General features: G+C 39.9%; 2 protein-coding genes across 5 annotated transcripts in view; one reads left to right on the plus strand and one right to left on the minus strand.

Moving 5' to 3' along the window:
• The window catches only part of LOC122810230 (5-hydroxyisourate hydrolase-like), a 324,954-nt gene that overhangs the window by 297,519 nt on the left and 557 nt on the right, over positions 1-26,878 (minus strand). The window lies entirely within an intron of this gene.
• FBXO31 (F-box protein 31) overlaps positions 26,288-26,878 on the plus strand; it is a 1,097,250-nt gene continuing 1,096,659 nt past the window's right edge. For all 4 annotated transcript variants that reach the window (XM_044081741.1, XM_044081743.1, XM_044081742.1 and 1 more), the window contains exon 1: positions 26,288-26,689. In XM_044081741.1, coding sequence (XP_043937676.1) covers positions 26,320-26,689 — 370 coding nt within the window. In that variant the 5' untranslated portion in view covers positions 26,288-26,319. The remainder of the gene's footprint in view (positions 26,690-26,878) is intronic.

Consider the following 26,878-nt stretch of genomic DNA (forward strand, 5'->3'; position numbering starts at 1 on the left):
AGTTTACTGTCGCTCATAATAAGTCTATTTTCAATGCAATCATTTATTTTTATTTTGTTTATTAAATTGATTTCAATGTTTTTGCTATAAAACTTGAAATACATTTACATTAAATCCAAAATAATTGTAAAAGTAAAAAAAAAACAGTATGCATATTGATAGATTGAAACAGTGTTTTATGGTAAATGAACACTGTTTTATGGTAATTGGAGAGAGGCAGTCAAGTAATGGGATACTGGTATGCTGGAAGGCCACAAAACATTACCCTTCATGTGACCACATTTGTACATGATCAGGCTCTGGGGGTGAGAGTTGGATGGGAGTTATTGTGCTGGGTGCACTAAAAAGACAGACTACATACCCTGACTCATTCTGTTGTCAGACGTACGTATTGTAATGCAGTTATGAGAGGCTTGATTAGGTTAATGTGGGGGACATTGTCTTCTTCCTCCACTCAGACAGATCTTCCAGGCAATTAACATCACTTCATTTTTCACAGTGGTGAAAGGGCTCTCTTATGCTGCCTACAGTTGAATTTGTCACTCATGGATGGGCAGCATCACGTTTTGATAAATTGCGTACTTGTGCTTTCCAGCCCCTCCTTATACCAGACCATTATATGCTGTTGTACCTTTACTGCATGCTGCTATACCAGTTCAGGAGATCAATAAACCTGACCATAAAATTTAACACATACGTCATGACAGTCTTTCTTTGAGAAGAGCCAACCCAATGGCAAGGCATCTATCTGTGTCACAAGTCACCCAGAACAAAGTGGGTTACTTTCTGCAAGTGGAAGGTAGCAGTTATGCCAGATGCAGAATTTTAAGCATCTTTCATTCTTGTTTTGTTTGTAATTGGGGATAGAGGAGATTGGTAGACAGACCAGCACATGCAAGCACCAGCAATACTGAACGTGTTATACTGCACTGCATCAGTGAAGTAAGGCTAAGCAATAAGTCAAGAATCAGTCTGCAGGTCAGTTTATGTTCTCATCCTCGGCTACAGTCATGAGCTTTGGATGGAGACTAAATGAATGAGATCATTGATGCAAACAGTGGGACTGAGGCTCCTTCACAGGGCTCCTGAACTCAGTCTCCCTGGTACTAGCATCACTCAGATTTCTGTGCCCTCAGACAGGTTAAGCATACTGTATTGATTCATAGTTCATAGGTCATAGTTATATGCTAGGCTAACAGCCACCAGGGCCTTTATAAGCCTATTCGTGCAATCCAACCCAACTGTGTCCATAAGTATCATGGGCATTTATTAGGAGGGGGTGTGTTAGTTAGGAAATTTATAGAAGAATTGTGGGGGGAGGTATGTTAGCTTGGGCATTATGGTGTGCCTCTGTGTATCAGAGACATTGTTGCCAGATCAGGTGGTGAATTTTTGATCTCCCATCCATTGATCAAGGTTATGCTTAAATAGGGTTAGGGATGGACTCTGCTTCATGCAGATAAGGAGCCTGTTCCAGAGCATGAGGATCTTCTGTGATACATATCTGTCTCTCCAACATGTCTTATTTATGTCAAAAGCAAAATTTAGATTTTCGGATCTAGTGGTTCTGAAGCTGTGCATTTTGCAGATGTGCAAAAGTTCCATGAGAGCTGGATCTGAGCATGCCTTGTATGCCAGGCATAGATTGCCTCTCAGTTACCTGTAGGAGACAGAGTATAGAGGATAGGGCTTTAAGGCAATCCATATAGATTAATGTATTTATTTTCTGGATTCTCCTGGTAAGGAACCTTTAAGGGTGCGCCAACTGTTGCGTATGTCTGGTCAGGTACATGCCGAAGGGGGCATTATATTCAATGATGGACTTGATAAGGTCCGAATAAAGTGGAACTAAGAATTCCTTGGACCTGGATGCGATGCCCTTACATATAAGCTGGATGGCATAGAATGATTTTCTTACTACCTTGGCCACATGTTGGTCAAAAGCCAGATTACTGTCTATGTATGGTTCCAGATCCCTAATTACTGGGTCATCTCTTAGGGATGTCTTATTGTTGGAGTAATTAGCCTGGGTGGCAGTTTTTCCAATAGGCACTATAATACATTTCTTGGCATTGAGTTTTAGTCTGTGACCTTGGCACCAGTCATTTGTCTGTTTTAGACCCTCTTGCAATATGTTTGTGTCATGAGGGAATCTGTGATAGCTCCCAATTTGCAACTATTGGCAAAGTTGGTCAGCCAAAGATCTGTGACATTAGCCTTTACCTCTGAGAAGTAGATGCCAAATAGGAGTGATCCCAGCTTGGAGCCCCGAGTTACTCTACTGGTAACCAGTCTCTTAGTGGAGGTGGTATCATTAATCCTGACTTCCTAAGTCCTGTCTGTGATCCAGCTGGCAATCTAGTGAGTTACATAGGGGCTTTTGACCATTTCTATCCACCAGGTTTAGTAGGCATGATCTTCCCTTGACAAATCCAAATAGGTTGCGTCTAGTGTCTGAAGGATGCTTATGTCTTATTTATTTATTTTATTTATTTCCAGTTTGATGACCAGGGCAGTCCACTGGGCTCAGGGAGCCCATTTTCAGTGGAGGCCCGGGGAGAAAAGCTCAGCATTACATAGTTTAGTTACATATACAATCATAGTAAAAAAGACACAATAACAATTTCATTCCATGCAAGAGAACATGAATAAATTATTTGGTTACATAGTACCTAAATATTTAGAATGGCAGTGGTAACTTAATTGAAAGGGACAATAAAGGCTTAGAAGGAAAAGAGAGAAAAAAAAGAAAAAAAGGTGGGATGGGATATTTATAATACGTACAATTATGTTATTTACAATATGCACATTTATGCTAGGTTAGCTTGTACTCAGAGTTAGTCAGGAGTTTAAGGGGTGGATAGATTATTAGGCTAGGTGGGGAGAATGCAGTTGCATTTCCTGTTAGAGGAAAGGTAGGAATGTAGCTGAGTTTTAAAGTTTTCATAGTTTTCACAAGTCCTTAGAGAGGAAGGAAGAGAATTCCATTTTTTAGCTGAGGAAAAGGATAGAAGAAGCTGACCAGCAGGACGATTGGGTTTTTCGACAGTGATTAGGTTTTGATAAGTAGATCTTAGAGTTCTCTGAGTGGTGTAAGGTTGAAGGATGCTGATTAGTGCTGGGCACTTAGTAGGTTGAAAAATTAGTCTGTGGGCTGTAGTAATTTGGAGATAGTCTAGAAGATAGTTGGAGAGTTCAAGCCAATTTAACAAATGAAGGGCAGTACAATGATGGGAGGAGAATTTGGCTTTGGTTGCAAATTTAGAAATCTTATTATAACAGACTTCCAATTTGGAGGAGAGAGAGGCAGATACGTTTGTTAGTAGAGGAGTGCCATACATTAGTGAGGGGAGTAGACAGGTAGTGGTGAGAGTTTGTCTGGTGGAAGAAGAGAGAAAGTGGATGTTTCTGTATAGCATATCAAGTTTTATATGGGTTTTCTTAATGTTTTGCTGGATGTCAGTGTCGAATTTTAGGTGTTCATCAATAGTAACCCCAAGTAGTTTAGCAAAGTAGGGCATCTGTGTGTACAATGGAGTCCCCTGTGAAAAGAGTTTTGGGTACTGTGTTGGCTTGCCTTATGGGCTTTGCTCTTGGGGCTTCACTGGGTGTAGGAATAAATGTGGTGTTTGGTGTTACTTTTGGTGAGTGCTTTAGAGATTGCTGAGGATAGGCATTTCCATTTATAGGCTTAGAGGTTGAGGAAGACTGCATTTTTAGTGCCTCAGCATAAGTTGGTCTAAACGTGTCGTGGATGATTTTAAGGATTAAATGTTTTTTTGTGAACATGAGACAATTGCTACATTGTTTCAGGATTCCCATATCTACCAAGCTGGCTACAGAGACATTTGGAAATTGCTTATCCATGTTGTCAGAACCGATATTTGGATGGGCTACTGTAGGTCATGAACTAAGTTACTCAGAGGTTTCCTTGGGTGGTATCTGGGGTTTAGCACTACACTTGGTTAGAGTGCATTGCGATTTGATAGTAGTGCTGTTTAATGTGCAACTAGCTGCTCTAAGATTGTCTCCTAGCAATGGCTTTGTTTTAGCCACACTAAGTTACAGGTTTCAGTTCTAAGGTAGGTTTTACAGATAAAATTTACTTTTTGACTGTCTATATCTGTACAGGGCACTGCTAACCTCTTGCTGTAATAACAAAGAAAGATTGCTTGGGAATGTAATGCTGCAATTAGCATTTAAGCTTTGTTGACCAATGTGCATTATCCTAAAGCTTATGCATGTTTGCTTTATTTTTAGCGTTTTTCCTTCTACACTTTTTGCTCTAGGAAGCCAGCTAGCTGTTTTTGTATTTTCCCTGTATGCCTAACTGACTTTCTGACACCAAACTAAGCTTAGTTATATCAGATTTATGTCCTAAATGTACATGTATTGAGGAATCTGAACTGCTTGTGAACTATGAATATTTTTAACTGCTTCCTAACTCTGTATAGCATTTTTTAACTGTTTAATGCTCATAATCTGTTGACTAAACCTGCTGTATTGTACAAAATATCTTACACTGTATCCTTCCGCATGAATTTGAGCAATGTATATCCACATTCTCTAGCTGTGTACTGTTGTACCCTTAGGCTACTGTTTGTTTTCTCTGCATACCTTATTTTTTTCTTTTTTATACTTAGAAAATTGCCTTATTATACTTGGCAAATTGCCTTATTGTGAATCATACTACGGTTTTATTGTATTATCCTCTCACTATTTCTCCCTAAACTCTGTAACTCCTACATACATCTCCCTACTCATCTCCACTCATCATTTGTAACCTTCACACTCAAACCTGCACTCCCTCCCCTTCATCCAAACTACTTAGAGGTCCCCTCATACATTTACTGTCTCTTATCTCACCTGCAACCACTTCTCTCATACTCTACAATACAGTATATTCTATAGCCCCCTCCATTTCCACTAATACTAGCCTTGTCTTATTTTTCTTACAAAGATTACTCTTCTCCATAACCCCTTTATCTCTCTTTTTTCTTCTTTGTTTAGGTTAACAAGCTACCTCCACAGCTTCAAAGCCCACTGACCCACCCTGTCTGGAATTACCTGTGGTCAAGTCCCTTCATGGGTGCCTCCCTCCAAATTTGAGACTGTTTAAGTATGTCCTGCTTAATCTGCAAAAGGTTTTAGTTGCTAACTGTACTGTACTGTACTGTTGCTCCCATGGTGGCTCTTCCCTTGCACATTTGCGGACCGCTCCCTGTTTTTTTTTTCCCTTCCTGTCCTGCTCTCCCACTCTTCCTACCTTCCTCTATTTTCTGCTCTCTGTAAGTGCTCTTGTTTGCTGCCCCCCCCCCACTCACTGTCTGTCTCTCTCTCCCACTCTGAAGTATGCCTACTTCACCTGCCTATCCTTTCTGACCATCTCCAGTTACTATATTTCTGTAACTTTGCCTCCAATCCTACAGCTCTAATCAGTCAATCTCTCTCTGAGTTCTGCTGGCCCCCCTGCCTCTACTGCTCACAAATTTGACAAACTTACCTGCTTTAACTGATTGTTTTCTGAGGTTTTCACAATGGGTGCAGCCCCGCTCCGCTCCCCTACCCTACCCCCATTCTCATCCATCCCCATTACAATTTCCTTTATACCAACCACTCCCTCCCCTTCCTGTCTTATCATCCACTCACTGCCAACTTCCTGCCAATAACCACTCCGACTCCATCTGCCCTACATCACTTCCTACTTTAATTATTATACTCACTTTACTACCTATCTACACACACTCTAATATGCAACACCTTCTCATTTCCACTACACTCTTCCTACTTCTCTCTGATCTAACCTCTTATCGCTCCCACCTTTCCTACTCACTTATATGTTCTCCTACCTCCTACACCTATGATACTCATCTAACATCTTCCTCCTTTACTATCTCTCCAGCTCTGTTCAACTTCTCCACCACATCTTCATAAACTGTCTATATTTCAAATCCTCCCACCTACTTGCAATTCTAAACCAAAGCTGCACAAACTTCACTTACCTATTACTGCACTCTCTCTTCTCACAAAAAAAATACTTTGCCCTGGATACATCCACCCCAACCAAGGCCCATCTCCCTCTCCCCACAACCACATACCCCTCAAGCCTTCCTCCACCTTCCCCTCTCTACACACTTCTCACCATCCCCAGCCTCACACACAAAACACATCCTTATCCAAACACTTGACTCTATACTCATTAAATATTCAAAGCCTAACTAAGAAAATCATTGAGCTGCACACCTGGATAGCCCATGCCACCCTTCACATCCTTTCCTTATCTGAAACCTGGCTCAAGCCATATATCACTAACAGGGAAATATTCCCATCTGGCTATAATATCTTTCTTTCTGACAGATTCCCAAAAAAGGGGGTGGCGTAGCCATCGTCTACTCCAACAGCCTCAACCTCTCACCTTTCACCACACCTATTCCTGACTTCCACCCAGCTGAACTTATCATCCTTAACTGCCACCTAAATCCTCACAAGAAATTTGCTGTCACTTCCATCAATATCCATCCCTGGAAATAATTTGCCCATCCTAGAGAATATCCTATCCTGGCTTTCCCACAATATACCCTATGAAACCCTCATCTTAGGAGATGTCAACATAGACTTGTCCAAACTTACAACTGAATCTCCACAACTCAGTATTAACATACATGGTTTCCATCAACTGATATCATCCTCCACCCACCTCCATAAAAACTCATCTTCCAGCTCCATAATTGACTGGATTGTCACTAACTTCCCCCACCTCTACCACAGCTCCACTACCTTACCAGACTCACTTAGTGATCATCTCCTCACCTCTGTCTTAAGACACTCCACCCAGCCTCCTAAACCCCACCTTTACAGAAACTGTCGTAAACTCTATAACTTTAATAACCCCCAATTCAGCTCCATTCTTTCCAGTACAGACTGGTCCATCCTTAGACAAATCCCTCTCAATGACGCAGTCAGTATGTTCAATAGCATTTTTCTGAATACCCTAAACTCCCTTGCTTATTCTAGGATGATTAGAATAAAATCAAATTATGCTCCCTGGCTTTCCAAGGAAACTAGGTCCCTTATGCAAAAAGAGATAGTGCTTGGAAAGTCTGGATCAAAACAAAAGAACTATCCCTGCTACACAAATACAGACAACTAAGGAATCAAAAAACTCCTACTATAACTCTGTTCAGCTCAATAGCAAATCTAACCCTTGGAGGTTTTGGTCTACTCTCAACAAAATTCTTTCTCCAGGCTGTCCATCCAACCCCTCCCCTTACCCAAATACATCATCTCAGGAAACCACTACCCTTCTCAATAAACACTTTATTGATACCATCCAAAAACTCATACCCTCCAACTCTAACACAACTTCTCCACCAACCCCTCCCAACCCTCCAAACAAAAATCTCTTCTCCTTTCATCCTGTTCCTACTTCCTACATCAAATCTCTTCTTCTAAAGCTCAAACCCTGCTCTCCCTTCACTGACAATCTACCTTCTACCTTCCTCAAACTTGCTGCTGAATCCATTGCCTATCCTGTATCTATTCTAATTAATAGATCAATTCAAGAATCCACTGTTCCTACTCTATGGAAATCTTTCTTCACTATTCCCCTGCTTAAAGAGGGAAACTCAACAGACCCATCCAACTACCGCCCCACCGTCATCCTATCCCCCCTCTCTAAGATACTTGAAAAATGCATTCACTCTCAGCTTCTTAACTACCTCCTCCAGCATAACCTCCTCACTCCCACTCAGCACGGTTTCTGTCCTAACCACAGCACAACTACTGCCCTCCTAGCATTCACTCATACCATCGCCAAGGCCCAAGGTAACAATAAACCCATATCCTGTCTCTTCCTAGACCTTTCCAAAGCTTTTGATACAATCTCTCACCCTTTACTGCTATCTAAACCCGCTAATCTCAACCTATCCTCCACCTCCCTTGCCTGGTTCTCTAGTTACCTATCCTGCAGGCAGCAATCTGTTAAATGGCCCACTTCCTTTTCTCCATTCATTCCTGTCCCAACTGGAGTACCACAAGGGTCCATCTTGGGTCCCCTCCTTTTTAATGTCTTCACCAACGATCTTTATACATTTTGCAAACAATCCTCCCTCACCCAATACACTGACGACTCAACTCTCATCTCCATCTCATCCAATATCTCTGAACTCCATAGCCATACCCAACATGTCTTTCCATCCACTGAACAGTGGTTGCCTGATAATCTACTTATTCTTAACCCTAAGAAGACCAAACTCTTAACTCTTTCTCCTCCATTCTCTTACTCACCATAAATCCACCTTTGCTATTACATCCTCTAACAATACAATAATTCAACCCGAAACCCACACAAAACTCCTTGGAGTTATCATTGATGATGAACTCAAATTCAACTTGCACATACTCCAATGCATAAAAAAACACACCAGAAACTAGGTTTACTGTATCGCAACAAAAAATTCTAACCCCTAATGCCAGGCTCTCCCTAGCACAGGCACTCATCCTCCCCTCCCTCCTATATGCTCCCCCAGTTCTTACCAACATTCAGGCTACAACCTTGAACAAACTTCAACAAACTTACCATAAAATAGCTAGATTTATCACAAACCCTCCATACAGTGCACATCACTGCCTCGCCCTAAACTCTCTCCAATGGCTTGAACTCCCCCAACAACTCCTGCTATCACAGATTCAAATGTTACACTTCATTCTATACAAACCTTCATCCTGTCCAGCTCTCTCATCCTTGGCCTCTATCTATTTTCTACCTCGGACTCTCCGTATCTCTAACTAGCAACTACTATACATCTACCAACCTAAGAAAACAGTAGGCAAACTTCTATTTAAATACTCTGTTGTCCATGCTTGGAACAAACTTCCTTAGACATACGTTCCATCACCCACCCATCACACATTTACAATGAACTCAAACTTCATCAACTTAACTCTAAAACTTGACCCTGTCAAGACCCAACCTAAGCTCCACATACCCCATATATATATATATATATATATATATATATATATATATATATATATATATATATAAATACTCTCTCCCCTTTCATCTAGTACCCTACTATGCAGGTACTTACTAAATTCAATCAACAATGGTGATGGACAAGATTCTTATGTAAATATATACTTCCTCTGAAAAATAGTTTATGTATATTGCTTTATGCATGCATTCTACTTTGTTTCTTTAACATGCTGTATAACAATTTTTTTGTGATTCTTTTCACTCTAATATTTTTATTTTCTGTAAACTGTTTTGTGAATGGAGCATTTCTTCTCGGGATTCCACTGAAAATGGGCCACAAGCCCAGCTGGACCAACCCGGTTAACAAATGTCAATAAATAAATAAATAAAATAACAAAATGTAAACTACCTTGACAAGGCAATTTCAAGTATTAGGGACCTTTAGAATGATTTAAAGGCAAAATCAGTAAAGAAAAACAAAGCAGCAGCATTCTAAACAGTTAACTGAACTGCAAAACAATAAAATGAATCTCTTATCTACCACAGATGGAGCAGGATTAACTCAGGATCCCCTCAGAGTGTAGCTAGGGTACCAAGCAAATGGGAGCTCTGGGGAAATGGTCAAGAGAAAATTTGTAGAAAGGAATGTTTACTCGGGTGCAATACTGGTTTGCTGGGTGGACACAGTATTATGGATATATGGAAAACAATGGGTGGTAAAGTACTTAAGTAGGTTACACAACAGACAACAGCAATGAAAGAGGGAGGTACTTTGGAAGTCAGATTTGCATAAAAGTTGGAAGCAAGAAACACAGCCTTTTAAAACCACAACAAGAAAAGGATAGGAGAGTTGAGGAAAAGAAATTCAAATCGGCGTTCAAGTTCTGTGGTTGGAATTTCAGAAATTTTTTTAGCTTAATGCCTCAATGGGGGTTGGTGTAGACTCAAAGAACAGGGGGAAATACAATAGCAAGGTAAACAGAAAGGTGCAGTAATGCAACTTTAATCAGGTATATACAGCTGTAAAAAGTATCAAAGCACAAATCTTGGAGCAGAATTCACAATACTGCCACTACTGTAAACCCACCACAGATTAGGGTACCAGATTACTGGAATACAACTTTGAGCAAGTATATAAAGCTATAAAAAGTAGTGAAGTACAAACCCTGGAGCAAAATTAGGACTACTGCCACTACTGCAAACCTACCACAGACTAAAGCACCAGACCATGCAGAGTTTTACATGTAACACTGTAATAAATTACTAAATAATGCTCAAATCTAACAGCAGATCATAGTCCTGCCACAACTGTGACAGGATTGCCCATACTGGGTTCAAAATACAAAAAAAGCTACCCTTTACATGTAATTCTACTTACTGAAATAGAAGTGCAGTATAATGTATAAACAATGCTAAAATCTTACAGTAATACACAGTTTTCACACAACTACAAATGAAGCTATGAGACTAAGGTCCCAGAGCAAACCAAAAAAATGCAAACAGATAAATGGACAAAAAGCAGAGAAGTACATAAAATATACACAAATCACCACTAAAAGTGCAATTTAAAACATTTAAAAATTTTTTGCGACATTTTTGTTTAGGATACACCATCTATCTTGGAGGGTGGATCACCATATATCTTACTGTCCCATCTGAAAGACATGGTCCGGTGATGTTTCTGCCCTCTTAAAGGAATAATACTCATTATCAGTAGCTCCTTAAAGATCTGACATCTTTGTTAAGTAAATATAATTTTTGCAGGCTTAGCCCATGTTAAGTAAAACAAGAGCAAAGTAACAGTTTGAACAATAAAAATCAAGGGGAAAGCAAGGATAGTAGTAACAGTGTGTAACAAATTTACATTGACATACATACAATGATGCATAGACATGTACAAGTTAACACAAAGTAGTGATACGTACAAAAATATCTTTATATGGAAAGATCAGTGCATAGGTTCAGAGGTAAGTACTAGGCTAGCTGCCCTTGCAGACCATTTTAAGCCTAGCCAGTTTCCCTTTTTGTGCTCAAAATAACACATCCCATTTGGTTATAGACTGGCCTTATCCATCTCATGGTCAATAATTATATATTACCCCCAGTGAGAATAACTGGGATCATACCATATATAATTTAAGGGGACCCATGCATGGGATAAAGCATTTAGGAGCTACATTTGTCCAACAGTACTACATGGGGCAGTTCTGGGGTAAATTTTCTGTTCCCATCCATAGCTCTAAGTTGTGCTTGAAAATGGACAGGGATGAACTTTGTTTTATGTGGAGTCTGTTTTGTAGCAGTGGCATCCTCTGTGAAATATACCTGTCCCTCTAAACCATTCTGTTGGTGTTGCAGAAGAGGTTTAGATCTCTAGACTGAGTATTTCTGATGCCATTTGATTTGCTGAGTAAATCCATCAGTAATGGATCCACGGATGCCTTGTATGCCAGACACAGGTCACCTCTTAGCAGTCTGCAGGATACCGACTACAGTGATAGGGCTTTCAGTTGGTCCATGCAGAACATGTTGTTTAGGCCTTGTATCCTTTAAGTAAGTTATCTTTGTGGGTGTTACAGTTGTTGCATGAGTCTTGACAGATGCATGCCAAAGGGGGCATTATATTCAATGACTGGTCTAATGAGGGCTGAGTAAGGTGGGGGGCAATGATGACATCCCTGGATCTAGACATAATCCCTTTGTTTATAAGCTGTGCAATATAGGAGGACCATATTAAAACAATAGACACATGTTGGTCACAATTTAGGTCACTGTTCACATAAATTCCTAAATGCCAAGCATGTTGGTAAACTCTTTCTGGCATACTGTCAAAGTGGTAGTGATAAAATAATGCATTTTTTAGCATTCAGTTTCAGACCATGATTTTGACTGTGATGCTCCTGCACTGGCCCAGTAATGAAGGAGCCTCAATCCTCACCACTAGCACCAGTGAGGGGCGTGCACATTGAGAGGATGACAAGTACACACACAGTAAAGTACAATTTCCCTTAAGAGCACACACTGATTACAGTCAGTTTGGGGCTGGTTTCTCCCTCTTTCTCCAGATCCCCAATAAGACTCTCCACTGGCACAGCTATAGAGTTGAGTCCTTAGCCAGAGTTCCAAGCCAAGTCTTCCCAGCACTCTCTCTCTCTGTCCAACCAGTGTTTCATGTCCCTGCCCAAGTAGCTGACACACGCACACACACTCGCACACACACACACACACACACACACACACACACACACACACACACACACACACACACACACACACACACACACTTTGAGATTTGATTTATACACAAACACAAACCTGGGGAAGCCTGGCACAGGTTTACTAACTATGCTCCTTTCTGCCCAGGCTATAAGGTAGTTAACACTACCACCAGAACCCCTTATCAGCTACTTTAAGGCACTTCCCAAAGGGTGACCAACCTTACTGTGTAATATTACTATTATCCAAATAGTAAGTGTGACCAAGACTTGCAAGGCTATTTAAGAGTGGCCTGTACAGTATCACCAAATACACATGCAAGTACTCTAAGAGCTTAAATATCTCTAAACAAACCAGCCACAATTAAAAGCTTTAAATATATTTAATAATAAATAATAAAAGAACAAGACACTACTCAATAACTCAACACAGCAACTGCAGAGTTCAGAATCACAGGAAATAGTTTAAAACAACATTGCAAGACAGTCTCAAATAAATACAGAAAACATCTAAACTAATCTTTACTATATTCCTATCTATCTCTAAAAAAATACTATACCTAAATAACTTACTTACAGAGCAAGGCAAATATAGATAAGAAGTGCTAAATTGATGTTTTCAGATCCAAGATAAGATACAAAATGCCAAATCTCTGAGAGAGTTCCCAAATTAGTATCAGAACATTACTGCTGGGTCAGCTGGATGATATCACTATTTGTCACCTGCCTCCATTTCCCAGGATTAAACAAATGCCAACAGAATTTAGCATTTATTTCTCTGTGAAAAATACTTATCGCTCAGAAGTTTGCCTAGAACTAGAAGTCGTAAAACAATTAATACTTTTACATTTGAAACATAGTAATTGTGTTTTGAGACAATAGAAAGAACCTCTAGTTGTAGACATCCTGTCTTCTTGCTGTATTAACTAACTTTATAGCACATCATAAAACTTTTTACTTTTCAACGTATTTTGTTAGAGTTTTGCATGTTAACTCTGTATGTTCCACCTTCTGCTATTAATATAGTTTATATACATTTCTGTTCTTTTCCAGTAGGGTACACTGTGGCTACATTCTTTAAGCTCAGTACATAACATAACGTTCAACACACATTTCTGCACCAGTACTCTAATATCCACATAACATACAGTTCTCTTACATTTGTAAGGCAAGCCTATGGATCATATTAATATTCATAAATGACATATGATTATTTACAAAATCCCAGATAGATGGGCTTGCAATGTCACATTTCTATATAAACCATATTAATATTTTCAATTGACATATAATTATTCACAAAATTGCAGCTAGCTGGGCTGGCAGCATTTTGGTTTGTCACATTGACAACAGTTATTTATTTGACACAAACCTTCCTGCAGGATGGCTAAGTTATTTGGGGATTCAATGACTGCTTCAAGCTTGCAGTCATCTGCCAAAGCTCTTTGGTATTGGTTTTTACTTCAGAAAAGTAGATTATTTCCAGCAATGTTTGTTCAGTCAAATCCTCACGGTGTGGATGTTTTAGGTTACATGAAGTCTGATGTGTGAAGAGAGGAGTCACTTCCAAAAATTATTTACAACCTAAAATGTCTTTTAATGAAACATAACTAATATGATGAAATAAAAATAAGGCAAAGAGAGCAAGCTTGTCAGTAAATAGGCATACTGTGACTGTAACAGAACTGGTCATTTTTGGGATGTTTTTAACTTGTCTGTACAGCAAGAATTGTATTTTGTTGTTTATAGTAATAGTGCAGTACGTAGTGCATACGTTTTATGTTACATGTTCAGTTGTTTATTAATGTATTAATGACAAGTTTTCTCTTTTATTTTTGTGATGTTGTCACTCAATTCACCCTGCCCACTGCCGGGGGAAGGTGTGTCCTAAGTTGAAATATTACCAAAAATGTTAAATAAAAAGCTTTTTTTCTTCCCTTTTGATGAAAAGCTTGTATGTCACACCTCTCAAGAGTCTTTGTTCAAGACAGTCTGGCTGCAAATAACATTGGCTCTACATTTTCCTTACATTTCCATACCTTTTTTTTTTTGGCAGAGTGGAATATATTTCTGTTTTATTGATTGCCTTTGTGATTTCTGCCCAGCATTGATTTGTAATATTTTGGACTAGGTGACCTTGTTTGACAAAATAGTTCATCTTTGCACATTTTTTATGCATTTTCTTATCCTACCATTGGGTTGTCTGTTTCTTTCACTGGCTCACTGGATAATCTGCTGTCACTGTTGCTGAGTTCCAACCAGATGGACTGTTCTGACTTTTGAATGTTGAGGAGCTATGTCAGTTGCAATGCTATATCGCTAGAATTTAATCTGCTATCTTAGAAGATTTGTTACAAAACAGTACTATTGCTATTAACTTGACAGCCTTTTTCCTGAATGGCTTTCTATGACTTTGATTAGTGATTGACATGTTTGTTGTCTGGAGTTCTAGGGGAAACAGTGAATGCATTTTTTACCATTTTTGTTTGATATACCGTAGGGGTTTCTGCATCTCTTATAGAGAAAGAGGACTGTGGACATTTATTTATTTTGTTTACAATGCTGATGGGCTTCAGTGTCTTTTTCACACTGCTGAAGACCCATATCTGGGTTGTTTATAATGTGGACCATTTTCACTATGCTTTATTTTTTCTTTTATAAATTTGGTTCCTTATGTTTTATGTTTGTTATTTATTTCAGATATTATAACAATTTGCTGTTGAATAGTCGTGCATTTAAATGTTAAATGGCATTATTTCTGCAAGTACCATCGTGTGAGCATTGCAGGGTTTATTTCTGTTTTTACCATTTATTTTTACATGTTGCTCAGACTATTGTGTTTAAGCCTGTTTATTCAGTATTTCAACTTCAACTAATGTGAGGAACTCTGCAATCTAAGTTACTTCTCCCTCCAAGATGAGAAGTCATTTTAGGTGATTTGAGAACTAGGATATTGCTCAGTGCCCTCCATTTGAAAAGAGGAGGCCGGAAGCAAACCCAGGACATACTGAGCAGATTATGGTCAGGATTCAGAAGAAATATTAATGTATGCTGTTTGCAATAAATAGTGCAACTGAAATTAGGTGAAGTGACCAGACAGGAATTAAATATGCATAAGCGGAAACACAGCACTGTCCTCCTGGGGCTAGTGCTGCATACATAAGCTATTCACTTACAAAATCACCAGAGATCACTTAGATATGTAGATTGTGTAATGGTAGGTCATATGACCTGTACCCAGCAGGACCAGCCTTTGGTCAACTGCTGACATAGGAAGAGGGTCTCCACCCCCAACACCACCCTGTGCCCCCATCCTGGTCTACCTACACCATTCAGATTACTGGAAAAGCATCCCTGCTAGAGCAGTACCCTAGGCGGCTGCCTATTTGGCCTATGCCTAAGGCCAGCTATGCGGCCAGTTGCAGGCAGGCACTCTAATCTGCATGATGTGCATCCACACTCTCATTGAAGCAGTACTTTCATACTTTCATACTACAAGGGTACTGTTGAGACCCCCTACAAAGGCTACACATCAAAGTGCTTAATATGTTACATACAGGAAGGAAATGAGATGATCGAACTAGTCAGAAAGATGGAGGAGCTAGCAGAGGAGTAACAGAAATGCAATGTGAAAGCAAAAGTGGCAAGGATGGGAGAGGGAGGATATTTCTTTCTTTCTTTCTTTCTTTCTTTTTTTTTTTTTTTTTTTTTTTTTTTTTTTTGTGGTACAGGTGCATTTTCTTTTTGTATTTAAAGAAAAGGGTACAGAGCGAGAGAATCAGGGGGACAATATGGGTGGTAATGAGGGTATAGGGAAAGCAGCAGGGGCAGACCCAGAAACATATAACACAAAGACCGAAAATATGAGTGCTGATACAAAAGGAGGCCACAAATTAGTTATTCAGAGAACAGACAAAAGGTACTCAGGAGGACTGGACAACAAACTGAGGATGGTGAGTGACACACTGGGAAGGAAAACAATATAATTGGGGAATAAAGAGGGGTAAGAACTGTCTGCCAACTGCAGGTAACCTAACCAGACATCAGTCACCTCAGTGACCCACATCATGGCTGTCTTCAGCCACTTGTGGTGTCTTGGTTGGGGCAATGAGCTATGTAATTCTGCCATTTAGATAAGTATGTACTCAGGTACCAGTCTAGGTCTCAAGCTGTTGTTCTACCACATTCCACATCAACTTGTCCACCTCCTACTGGGTGACCCAAAGGGACCCGCCCATTTCTACTTCTTGACCAGCAGCATAAACTTTCAGTGGAGAATCAACACCAGAGGTTATGAGCGAGACCTCTTGGTCACTTCTTGCAGGATTACCTTCATCCACCAGCAGAGCAGCTACCCTGGAGACTGCAGCAGGCCCATCAGCTGGTGGGAATTCTGGCACAAGAGGAGGTGGATTCTACAGTACCACATCTACCTCCATGGCTGAAACTGTAAAATAAATGAACATAAATGGACAGAAACAAAACAATGAAGGACAAATAATAAAATCAAGAAGATGGCAAAGAAAAAGAGAACAGGGCAAAAACAGAAATGATCAGTAGAATGTGCTGCACTTTTCCTACTACAGGTCCTGTAAGGAACAAAATATACTAAGCAGCGCAATAGTTCTATAAATACCTGGGAAATGCCTACAGCAGGACTGTGAAATAATGGTGCAGGTTATGATGGGATGTGCCATAACACTGCTGTGTAGGACAGTGGCACTGTTTATGAATAGCAACCAGTGTGTGTGCACAACAGACAGCAATGTGATGCAGAAATAAAAAAAGTACAAATAAAATGTACAAATCTGTGGAGCTAACAGTGTATGTGCAGTGCCATACACAGTGTGGCAAATTCTGGCATGGGTCGCACAGGTTGGCACTGTACTACACATAACATGCCATAGAAGACCAACAGGAATGTGCAATCTGCATGCAATTCATGTGGTAATACTGCACTTAGCACAAAAAGCAAATGCAGTGATACAAACTGCCTAACAGTTATCATGCTTGCTCTATGCCAGGCATATCTAGCATGCTGATGGACAGTGACAAAATGGCAAGCAGATGAGGGCAGTGTGCATTTCCTGAATAGTCATCACAAAGTTAAGAGGCACTGAATAATACAAATTGCTGAACTTCAAGAAGAGGTCTGCATACTTTCTTACATTGTAACACCCAAGTTCAGTACATGCTGCAGTACAATGGCAGTGTTTGGAATTATAGGCAGTAGGAAGGACAGTAGCACAGTTACACCAGCCATATGGAACCCAAGTGATTAGTATTGATGGTTACATCATTTAGCAGCATTGAAAACCTGAGCAATGCTGGAAGAAACAGGTAAAGATGACAGAGGTATGGCAGCAATATGCTTACGCTGACAACTGGACAGTCATGCCTGCTTCCTCTTGCAGATGATCTTGTTTTCCTGTATATTTTCATGAGATGAAAGACATAAGACAGAAAACAATTAATGAGCACAGCACATGTATGGGTATTACAGACTGCTTCTAACATTGCACAACCTTACCATTCTACAATAAGGCCTAATTTTGTAAGATCAGTCACCAGGGGTCATACTTACTGTAGATTTCAGGCTGTCTCTTCCAAACCTCTTCTTTCTGCTGCTGGAAAAAACACCATGGGGATTCCATTAAGGCCACTGTAATGGTGCTGGCACTGCTCACCAGAGCTGGTGATGCCCATGATGTCACTCAACCTGCCTGGAAAGCAAGTGACAGGCATCCACCTTGTACTGCAGGCCCTCATATGAGTCCCCCAACAAGGACTCCTGGTAGTGCATATGCAGCAGATGAAGGAAAATCTTTGTTTCTCTGCTGTACCACACAGGAGGAGCCCTTCCACATCCAGGCCTTCCAAAAGCCATAGCAACTTGCCATGCTGAAACCAGGGGTGAAAATGGTAGAACATCTGTGTTGATTCACTTTATGGAAACCAAGTAACTATCATTGATGGGCAACATGGCAGTAAAGGGCAGCTCAATGCCAGTGTGCAGCAGCACAATCACAATAGACATTCATGGATGAGGAGTGGCAATTGCACATCCATCATTCATAGTAGCACAGCTTTATCAGCATATGCACTGTACACTACTATGGCAGCACATCACTATTGAGAGTCTCTATGTAGCATTGCTTCCCTACAGGCCACTTGCAGAGTCTTGAAAGCCTTGCAGGAGTGTGGCTGTAATCGTTCTATCCATGCATATGCAGTTCATATTGAATACTACCATGCAGGTAGACATGATCCTTATAGCACAGTGTATCTCCAGTTTGTTTGACGCTCCAGTGGTGAACCCTTGCTCTAGCTGCTCTATAACTGCATGTTGTGTGGTGCAGCATTGCATAGACAACAAATATCTTGCTCCAAGTCTCCACATCTTACTAGGGAGCATCACCAAGGGCACCTAGGCAATGAAATTAGGCTTTCAGGACTCTGAACACATTTTCAGAATTGTTGTGGGTCTGTGCCAGTGTGGTATTGTATGACATCTCAACCATCTTTGGTTTATGCATAGGTATTCATGAGGAATGACTCCAGGTTGTATATAGCATCACTTGCAAGAGATAACAGTGAATGGCATTATTTAGTTGTCTGTCTATCTATCTATCTGTCTGAATTTATTATAGAGGTAGGTGCATTGGTCCAAGGACTATATTCAGCCATGCTTCAGGCCACAGGCAAAGTACAATTTCAAAATAATAATAATAATAATAATAATAATAATAATAATAATAATAATAATAATAATAATAATAAAAGTTCAACAGACTTAAATGACAGGTAACACAAAATTACACAACTTAAGGTGAACAAGAATATGACAAATACAAAGTTAATGAAATTATGCAGATTACATGGACAGAATATTATGCAAATTTGCAAGGTCAAAGACTGAAGCATAAAAACATTTGTTATCTGAATATAATGCTTGTAATGTAAGGAGATGAATGAAATAGTAGATCAGGGAAGTGTAACAGGAGAAATAAACCAAGTTAAATAAAAGTAATAGAAAGCAGAGGAAAGTGTAATTGTGTTGAGTTGAAAGGCAAAGCTTATAACAGATAGTTTAGCAAGTGAGATATTCGGCATATGTGCTTATGCATCCTGGTAGAAGGAGACTGTATGCTCTTACCAGTTGGATGTCCCTGTGGAAAATCTACCCACTCAAATTTCTGGCATATGACTGACATTTGTCATATGTGGGAATCATGGCAATAGCCTGGATGGTGTGCGCACACACACACACACACACACACACACACACACACACACACACACACACACACACACTTTGTAAATAATACTGTGCATTGCACATAACCTGGCAGTTTGTAGAGTGGAATCTCTTCTGGCTGATATACTGGCAATTAATTACCCCTAGAATCTCACGGAAATTATCTATTTCATAGAATGCCTGCATAATGGTGTTTCTCCTCTCTGAAGTTCATGGGAGGCATATATGTTCCTCCGCATGCTATAGCATGCCATCAAAGAATTAGTGTAGTATTTGTGAGGCAGTTGCCTATGAAACACCAACTGATGGCCAATGGAAGGTCTTTGCAGCAGGGATTTTCAATGCTACACGTAACATAGTATCCACAGGGATAGGTGCATCACAAATCCCACATGATTCCATGTGAGGATGGCACACGTACAAATTCCCATATGATGTCTGTCTATACAGTAACATTCGACTATGTCCCTGCCATGGAGATGAAGATGATATGTCTGCAGTGGATAGATTCATCTGTTACACTGAAAGTAATAATGCACACCATCACTGACACTGGGTGTGAGAATAACCCCTAAGAAATGCTTCTAGGCTAATACAGATGTTTCTGCTTACATCTTAGCCTGGCTGGTTTCTTTTTTCACCAGGAAATGATAGTATACAAATTTGCTGCCCAACGGGTTTGTCATGCTACTTATGTATGCTTCTGAATCACAGTGTTGTTTACCCTCATTTGCAATCACAATTACCCAGATTTCCAAAATGCTGGTCATTTGCATATCATTATAAAGTTGAATATTGTGCTGACCCTGATAGTGCAGTTGAGCTACATGCATCTCTGAATCAACCACACTCTACATGTCTCTGTTCATTGTGATAGTTTGTGTTACACAGTGTGCCAATTGTTTCTATATCACTCTGCTTGTAGGAATTGATGATTCTTTAGCTGGGGATAGACAGAGATCTGGTCTGCCCTGCTCAGTTTTGTACCATAACCTCTACCTCTCAACCTCTGTGCAATGCCAGCCTTAGGCACAGGTGAACTAGGTGGCTGCATAGGGCACTGCTATGCTAGGGGCACTTTTCCTCTATTTGTTTTCTTAAAGTAAAAAATATGAGGTTTGCATGCTTTATTAAAGAAAATAAATAAGTAAATAAGTAAATAAATAAATAAATAAATAAAACAAATAAATAAACAAACAGCCTGCAGATACAAAAACTGTGTGTGTGTGTGTGTGTGTGTGTGTGTGTGTGTGTGTGTGTGTGTGTGTGTATGTGTGTGTATGGGGGGGGGGCTGCAAACATGGCCATTCAATTTACTGGCCTCCTGCTTTGTCCCACCCATGGTCTACCTGATTTGTTGTCTCACTAGATCATGGGCAGGATGGAACAAGAAGTCAACAAAGTGAAACTGCAAGGAATATCTGCTGACTGAAGGGAGTGCTGACCTGTTGACAGTAACATAAGTTATTTTTTTAAATACTGTTACTAGCAAGTAACTAGATTTTGTAGAATTACGAGTGTCTGTCCACAACCAGACTAGCTGTAGTTCTAAACTATCCCTGTTTTTGCAGAACATTCCTAATTTTGCCTCATATTCACATCGGAAGCAGATGGAAGGAGTACTTCCTGCAGCTTCTGAAAAAAAGAATCCCCAGAGAAGGTGTACTGTCCCAGACACAGTGTGCAATGATAGAAGAAGATGAAGACCACAACCTAGGAGAAGTCAGAACAGAACTAAGGAAAATGAAATGAAGGAAAGCAGGAGGCTCAGATAAGATCACAGCAGAGATATGATAAAGATTGTGGTTGAGTTAGTGGAGAAATGGCTCCTGAGGGTACTTGTAGCAGTATAGAGAGAAAACCTTAACCCAGATGACAGGAGAATCATACTATCATCAGTGTAGAAGAACAAAGGGGATATTCACAACTGTGAGCAGTATACAGACATCAAGCTCCTATCACATTGCATGAAAGTTATGGAAAGGGTAACTGATAAACTAATATGTAGAGAAGTAGAAAGATTGGAAATTAGCAGTTCAGATTCATAGCAGGATGCAACACAACCAACCCAATATTTGCAGTGAGACAGATAGTTGAGAAAAAGCTAGAGATGACAAAAGAGTTCATCTGGGAATTTCTAAACTTGGAAAAAACATATGACAAGGTCCCAAGAAGCTGACTCTGGCCATCATGTGATGGTTTGAAATCCCAGAAACATTGGTAGAATTAGTTCAGGCTATGTACAAAGACCTAATGACACAGATACAAACATTGTTCAGACTCACAGAGGGGTTCAAAGTGATGGAACGGGTGTGCATCAGGATTCTGCTCTAATCTCACTGCTTTTCATACCAGTGATGGACTACATCAGTAAACAGGTCAGAGGAGACAGATCAACAAAGTCATTCTATGCAAACAATGTGGCATTACAGGCAGACTCTGAACAAGAACTTCAACAAAGGATAGGAGAATGGAATGCAAAACTGAAGGCAGACAGGATGAAAATGAGTACAAATAACAAAGTTGTACTGGAAGCAAATGAGGAAACTCAGAAGAAGCTGAATTTTGAGACAGAAGGGAAAATACCTGAAAAAGTTAACAACTTCAAGTAGTTTGGAGGGGTGGTTGGGGAGGGGAAGTCTGAATGAAGAGGTCAAAACTAGAATTAGAGTGCCTGCAGCCAACTGGCACAGAGTGTCAGGAGTAGTGTATAACAGAAAAATGTCAAAGGAGCTGAAACATAAGATGTACAAAACAGTGGTGTGACCAGTACTACTGTATAATATAGAAACCTGGTTAGTAAAGGCAGAGCAGTTGAGGAAGTTAGAGTTGATGGAGATTAAGTGCCTGAGAGGGGTGGTAGGATGTACACCGTGGGACAGATGAAGAAATGAAGACATCAGACCAGAAGCCCAAGTATCTCCATTTGCAAACAACATATTATGGTGGTTCAGGCACATGTGCTGGAAAGCAGAGGGCAATTTGGTGAAGAACATTTTGGACAGACAGGAATAAGGCAAGTGGAAATGAGGGCGTCCAGCAAAGAGATGGATGGATTTTGTGAGAGAGGTCCCATGACAGTCTGGCATGAGTGTTGAAGAAGGTAGGAGAGTGGAATTCAGTCAAGACAGATGGTAACAGTTGAAGTGACATGCTGACCCCATTTATAAAATGGGAAAAAGTGGGTTGATGATGGTGATGCTATCCCTGTCCCTCCTACTTTTTTTGATTTTCTGTTAAACCACTGAGGATTACAGTTGGTCAAAAAATGCCAGACATTGGCGTTCCATGCTTCTTATTCTTCAGAAAATGCATGTTGAGACAAAACTTGTCATACCTGCTGAGTATATCTCTCATTATGAGGAATATTCCTCGTTTGAGTCTTAAAAAAGTCCATGTTTCTTACTGTTCCACATTGACAGGGTCTGCCACACATTCATTGTTAAAAATGTTTTTAATATCCTCAGTATATAATCCTGAATCATATTAATTCATCAAATAACTTCTTAAAAGCACAAAGTAACAAATTGTAGCCACCCCCTAAGCTTCCTAGTTGAAGTTGTTAGTAGACTATTATTAAGTATTTCATATTTTTCCCAGTTGTTCACATTATGAGTGGTAGTGTTCCACATTTTGAGTAATTTATAAAATTGCAGGTTAGTCTATGGGGTATGACTAACTGCTGGTGTTTGCATCTTATTATGGATTTGCAGGATTAATGTGATTTGCATGAAGCAATTTGAAATACATTAATGTTTGTCAACATTTTGAGTAGAACAAAGCTGAAATACTATAAATGGCTATCACTTTTATCACAATCAGACATCTCAAGTGCTCACAGAGGTGACTGTAACTGCTTTGTAGGGGATTGTGTCATCTGTTAAAAGCAACTCACTCTCTTGTCATTTTCCCTGCTTAAATAGACCCTAACCTGGATTTGCACGATTAGTGTACATTTTTGTGAAGTAAGATAGCTTAAAGTATTATTACTGTGACTGTTATGCTTTCATCACAATTGTACGTCTGTGGTGTATACAGTAAAAAAAGTGGCTGTTCCCCCTCACTAAACATCGCTTCATCAATGACATGTCTTTGGGGTATTGAAGGAAACCAAAACACATCAATAAACCTACACAGAGACAGGGAGGGCATGCAGACTCTACACAAAAGAAACCACAGCCAAGAACTCAACCAGAGTCATGCACTCTAACACGTGAAGGATACATAGAAGGTGGCTATCATTTTTGGTTGGGGGAAGTAGGGAGTTAAGCACTATTCCCACATAATATGTGTGGTTTTCTGTGAAATCATTGAGGATTGCAGTCAGTATACGACAGACATTTGAGCTTCAGTCTTAATGTGTTGCAGAGAATGCATGCTAATGGAAAAATTTAATGTGCTAGCAACTTAGTATTTAAAATCTGTCACTGATTTTGGGCTATTTTGTACCTGATTCTTGAGTTAAAAGCCTGAGGGGTGTACTGTTAAACAGTGACTGATCTAGTGTGTCAGGAGTCGTATCACAAATTTTATTTATTTTACATTTGTTGACGGGGCTAGTCTAACTGGATATATGTCCATTTTCAGTAGAGGCCCGGGGAGAAAAGCACCAAGATACATACAAAAAAGAAGGAGAGATAAGCTCCAAGACAGATATAATAAAACAATATAAAAGGTTGCAACAGTCAAACTTAACATCTGTTGGTAATATAAAGTACAGAACTCATAGTAAGCATAACTCAAGTATTACATGGTAAATATACAAAAATATGTTACTATTTACATATCTACATATATTTTAGTTGTCATGACATAGTATTTGGTTTCTTAAGGGTAAGTCTGTACAGGTGAGGAGACTGCATTAGTGTGAGGGAGGAAAGTTAGTCAGGGTTAGTACAGGGGCATAACCAGTGGGTATGGAGGAAAAGTTTTAGCTTCTGTTTAAAAAGAGTTAATGAAGTCAGTTGCATTGTATTTGGTAAAAGCAGTGTAAAACTAGTATTGCTATGGCTTAAGCTTGTGTGAGTGGCAGAGGAAATCAAGGTTGCCACGTACTTAAGAGTAACACGTTGGCCCTATTTTGTTCACTTTATGGCGATAATGGAGAACACTGAGCTGTGTGTAACTTGAAATCCAGAAAACAGATGCCATTATTGCTACATGCTAATGGTGAAAAATTCACACAGAATACCTGGTTTATAATTAATAAGGGTATACTTTGTCAAATATAGTATTAGATATGGGAGTTTTGAACAAACACCCTAATCCTAAAGAAATGGAAATACAGTCATGCTAGCCCAGATACGTAGCTGTCTCATATAGTGGTCAGTGCCAGTCTCTGAAATACTGCACCACCCTGATGCTCTTCAAAGTGAAGAACAAAAAATGACTTCAGCTTACTGTATAGCAGCCAATCCACACTCCCAGGTCTTCAAGTGAAGAGCAAAAAAAGAACTTTCAATTGGGTCCTCAACACTTTGGGCCCAGATGTTTGTTCCCTTCATCCCACCCTTATTATTCTACTGTGCCAACCTTCATGTTGTTTAAATAACAAATGCTACCGTGAGTATATTTCAAAACTCGCCAGCAGTAGTATTAGTTCTTATCTCGAGTACAAACAGTTGTTGTGTCTTTCGGCTTTTCCCAGTTAGAGGTCGCCACAGCGGAACTCCGGTCCACTAATGATTGGCAGTTGATTTTTACGTGCCGAGTTGCCAGCCCTGACGCAGAACCTTCAATGAAGGTATGCTCATTCACGCATGTCTCCACGTAGAAGACCCTCTAGTTGAGAATCGAACTGAACAGCGTCAAACTGTGAGGCGACAACGTTACCGCAGCACCACCACCGCGGATATCTCAGGTACAAACAGTACTGGATCCAAACAATAGACACATTTTAAATATTACTCTAACTCACTTAAAAAGCTAATAGAATATATTGTGCATTAACATACGTTTTTAAACAACAAGAAGTATGAAACTTTGACTGGCTGTAATTCTAAGTAATTTACCAAAAAAAAAGGGGGGTGGGGGGACAGGGCAAACATCTGAGGCAAACTTAGGTATAGTGTACCTGTTAACTGTCCGCGTTTTTGCTGAATGCCTAGATTTATGGCTCACATTTTTAGTCTTTTTCCTTATGAATTTTGTTTTTCTGGCAAACCACTTAAGACTATAGTCACAAAATAATGATACGTTTGAGTTTTATACTTTATATCCTTCCGAAAATGCATGCTAACATAAAACCTGTTATTCTAGCCACTTTGTAAATTTATAATATTAAATGATTCTCATTTACCTTCTATCCATGCTTAACCAATGTGTTATATTATGTTTAATTTATCATTATTTATATTGCAGATGTTTTTGTTTTATTTTTGAAGATTGTAAAGTTATTGTTCTTAACATGTTTTCGAATAATGTGTATTTTTTTTTAAATAAAGAGCAATATTTAAAATCTGCCCCTGTTTCTTGGCCTTTGTCAGCCCATTACTTTGGCTTTGTCCAGATTTCTTGCTTTAAGAGATTGGGAGGTATGCAGCATGCCCTTAAGACTGTATTGATGACCATTTTGTGTACCACCGCTACCATGGATGGTTACGTTATTTAGCAGCACAGCAACACTGTCCCTTCGCTGAGTTTTACCATCTCCTAACATGTCAACGTTGTCACAGAGCAGGAAATGTAAACCCCGCTGTCATTCAGTTACTACACAGATGGCTACAAAGGGAACCCTGCGTAATGAAGTCATCGTTGGGCAGAGGGTGGGGCATTTTCCTCGGGCAGGTAAAGCGTGGTGGATGACGTGTTGACGACACGGCTTGGTTGTTGTGAGATAGTGGCTGGTGGACTGAGTTGTTAGGGTACCGATGGCGGTGTGTGCCAGGCTGTGTGGGGTTGGCAAGTCGCGGGGCTGCAGACGTTGGCAGCAACAGGAGAAGGATACAGGCACAGATACTGATCCAGAGCTTGAGGAGGAAGAAGAAGAACGTATTGAAGGACGGATGGAATTAAATTTAACAGCTACCCCGGATTCAACAAATGAGGCTGCAGTGCCCAGCGCTGGGCACAGCCCTCCGGGGTCGCCTTGTCGCTCCTTACTTGACCTGCCACCAGAGATTCTAGTGGAGATATTTTCCTCCCTCCCTGGTACTGCGTTACCAAGCTTAGCCCAGGTATGCAAGAAATTCTGGCACATTCTCAACACCGATACGATTTGGAAAAGGAGATGCAAGGAAGGTAAATAAACACCACAGCAGTTTATGGTTGTAAGTGTTTTGCAGTAATGCGATGATTGTCCTGCAGAATTTACTGACCCCTTTGTAAGCAGTAAAATAATGCTTTTAGAAAGTGGTGCTTAAAATAAATGAAAGGCGGTGCAATCACTGCAGTTTTGTGGGAACAGAAAATTAATGCATTTATAGTCAT

This window comes from Protopterus annectens, chromosome 8.part1 (assembly GCF_019279795.1).
Source record: "Protopterus annectens isolate FY-2018-M chromosome 8.part1, PAN1.0, whole genome shotgun sequence".
Taxonomy (NCBI): domain Eukaryota; kingdom Metazoa; phylum Chordata; order Ceratodontiformes; family Protopteridae; genus Protopterus; species Protopterus annectens.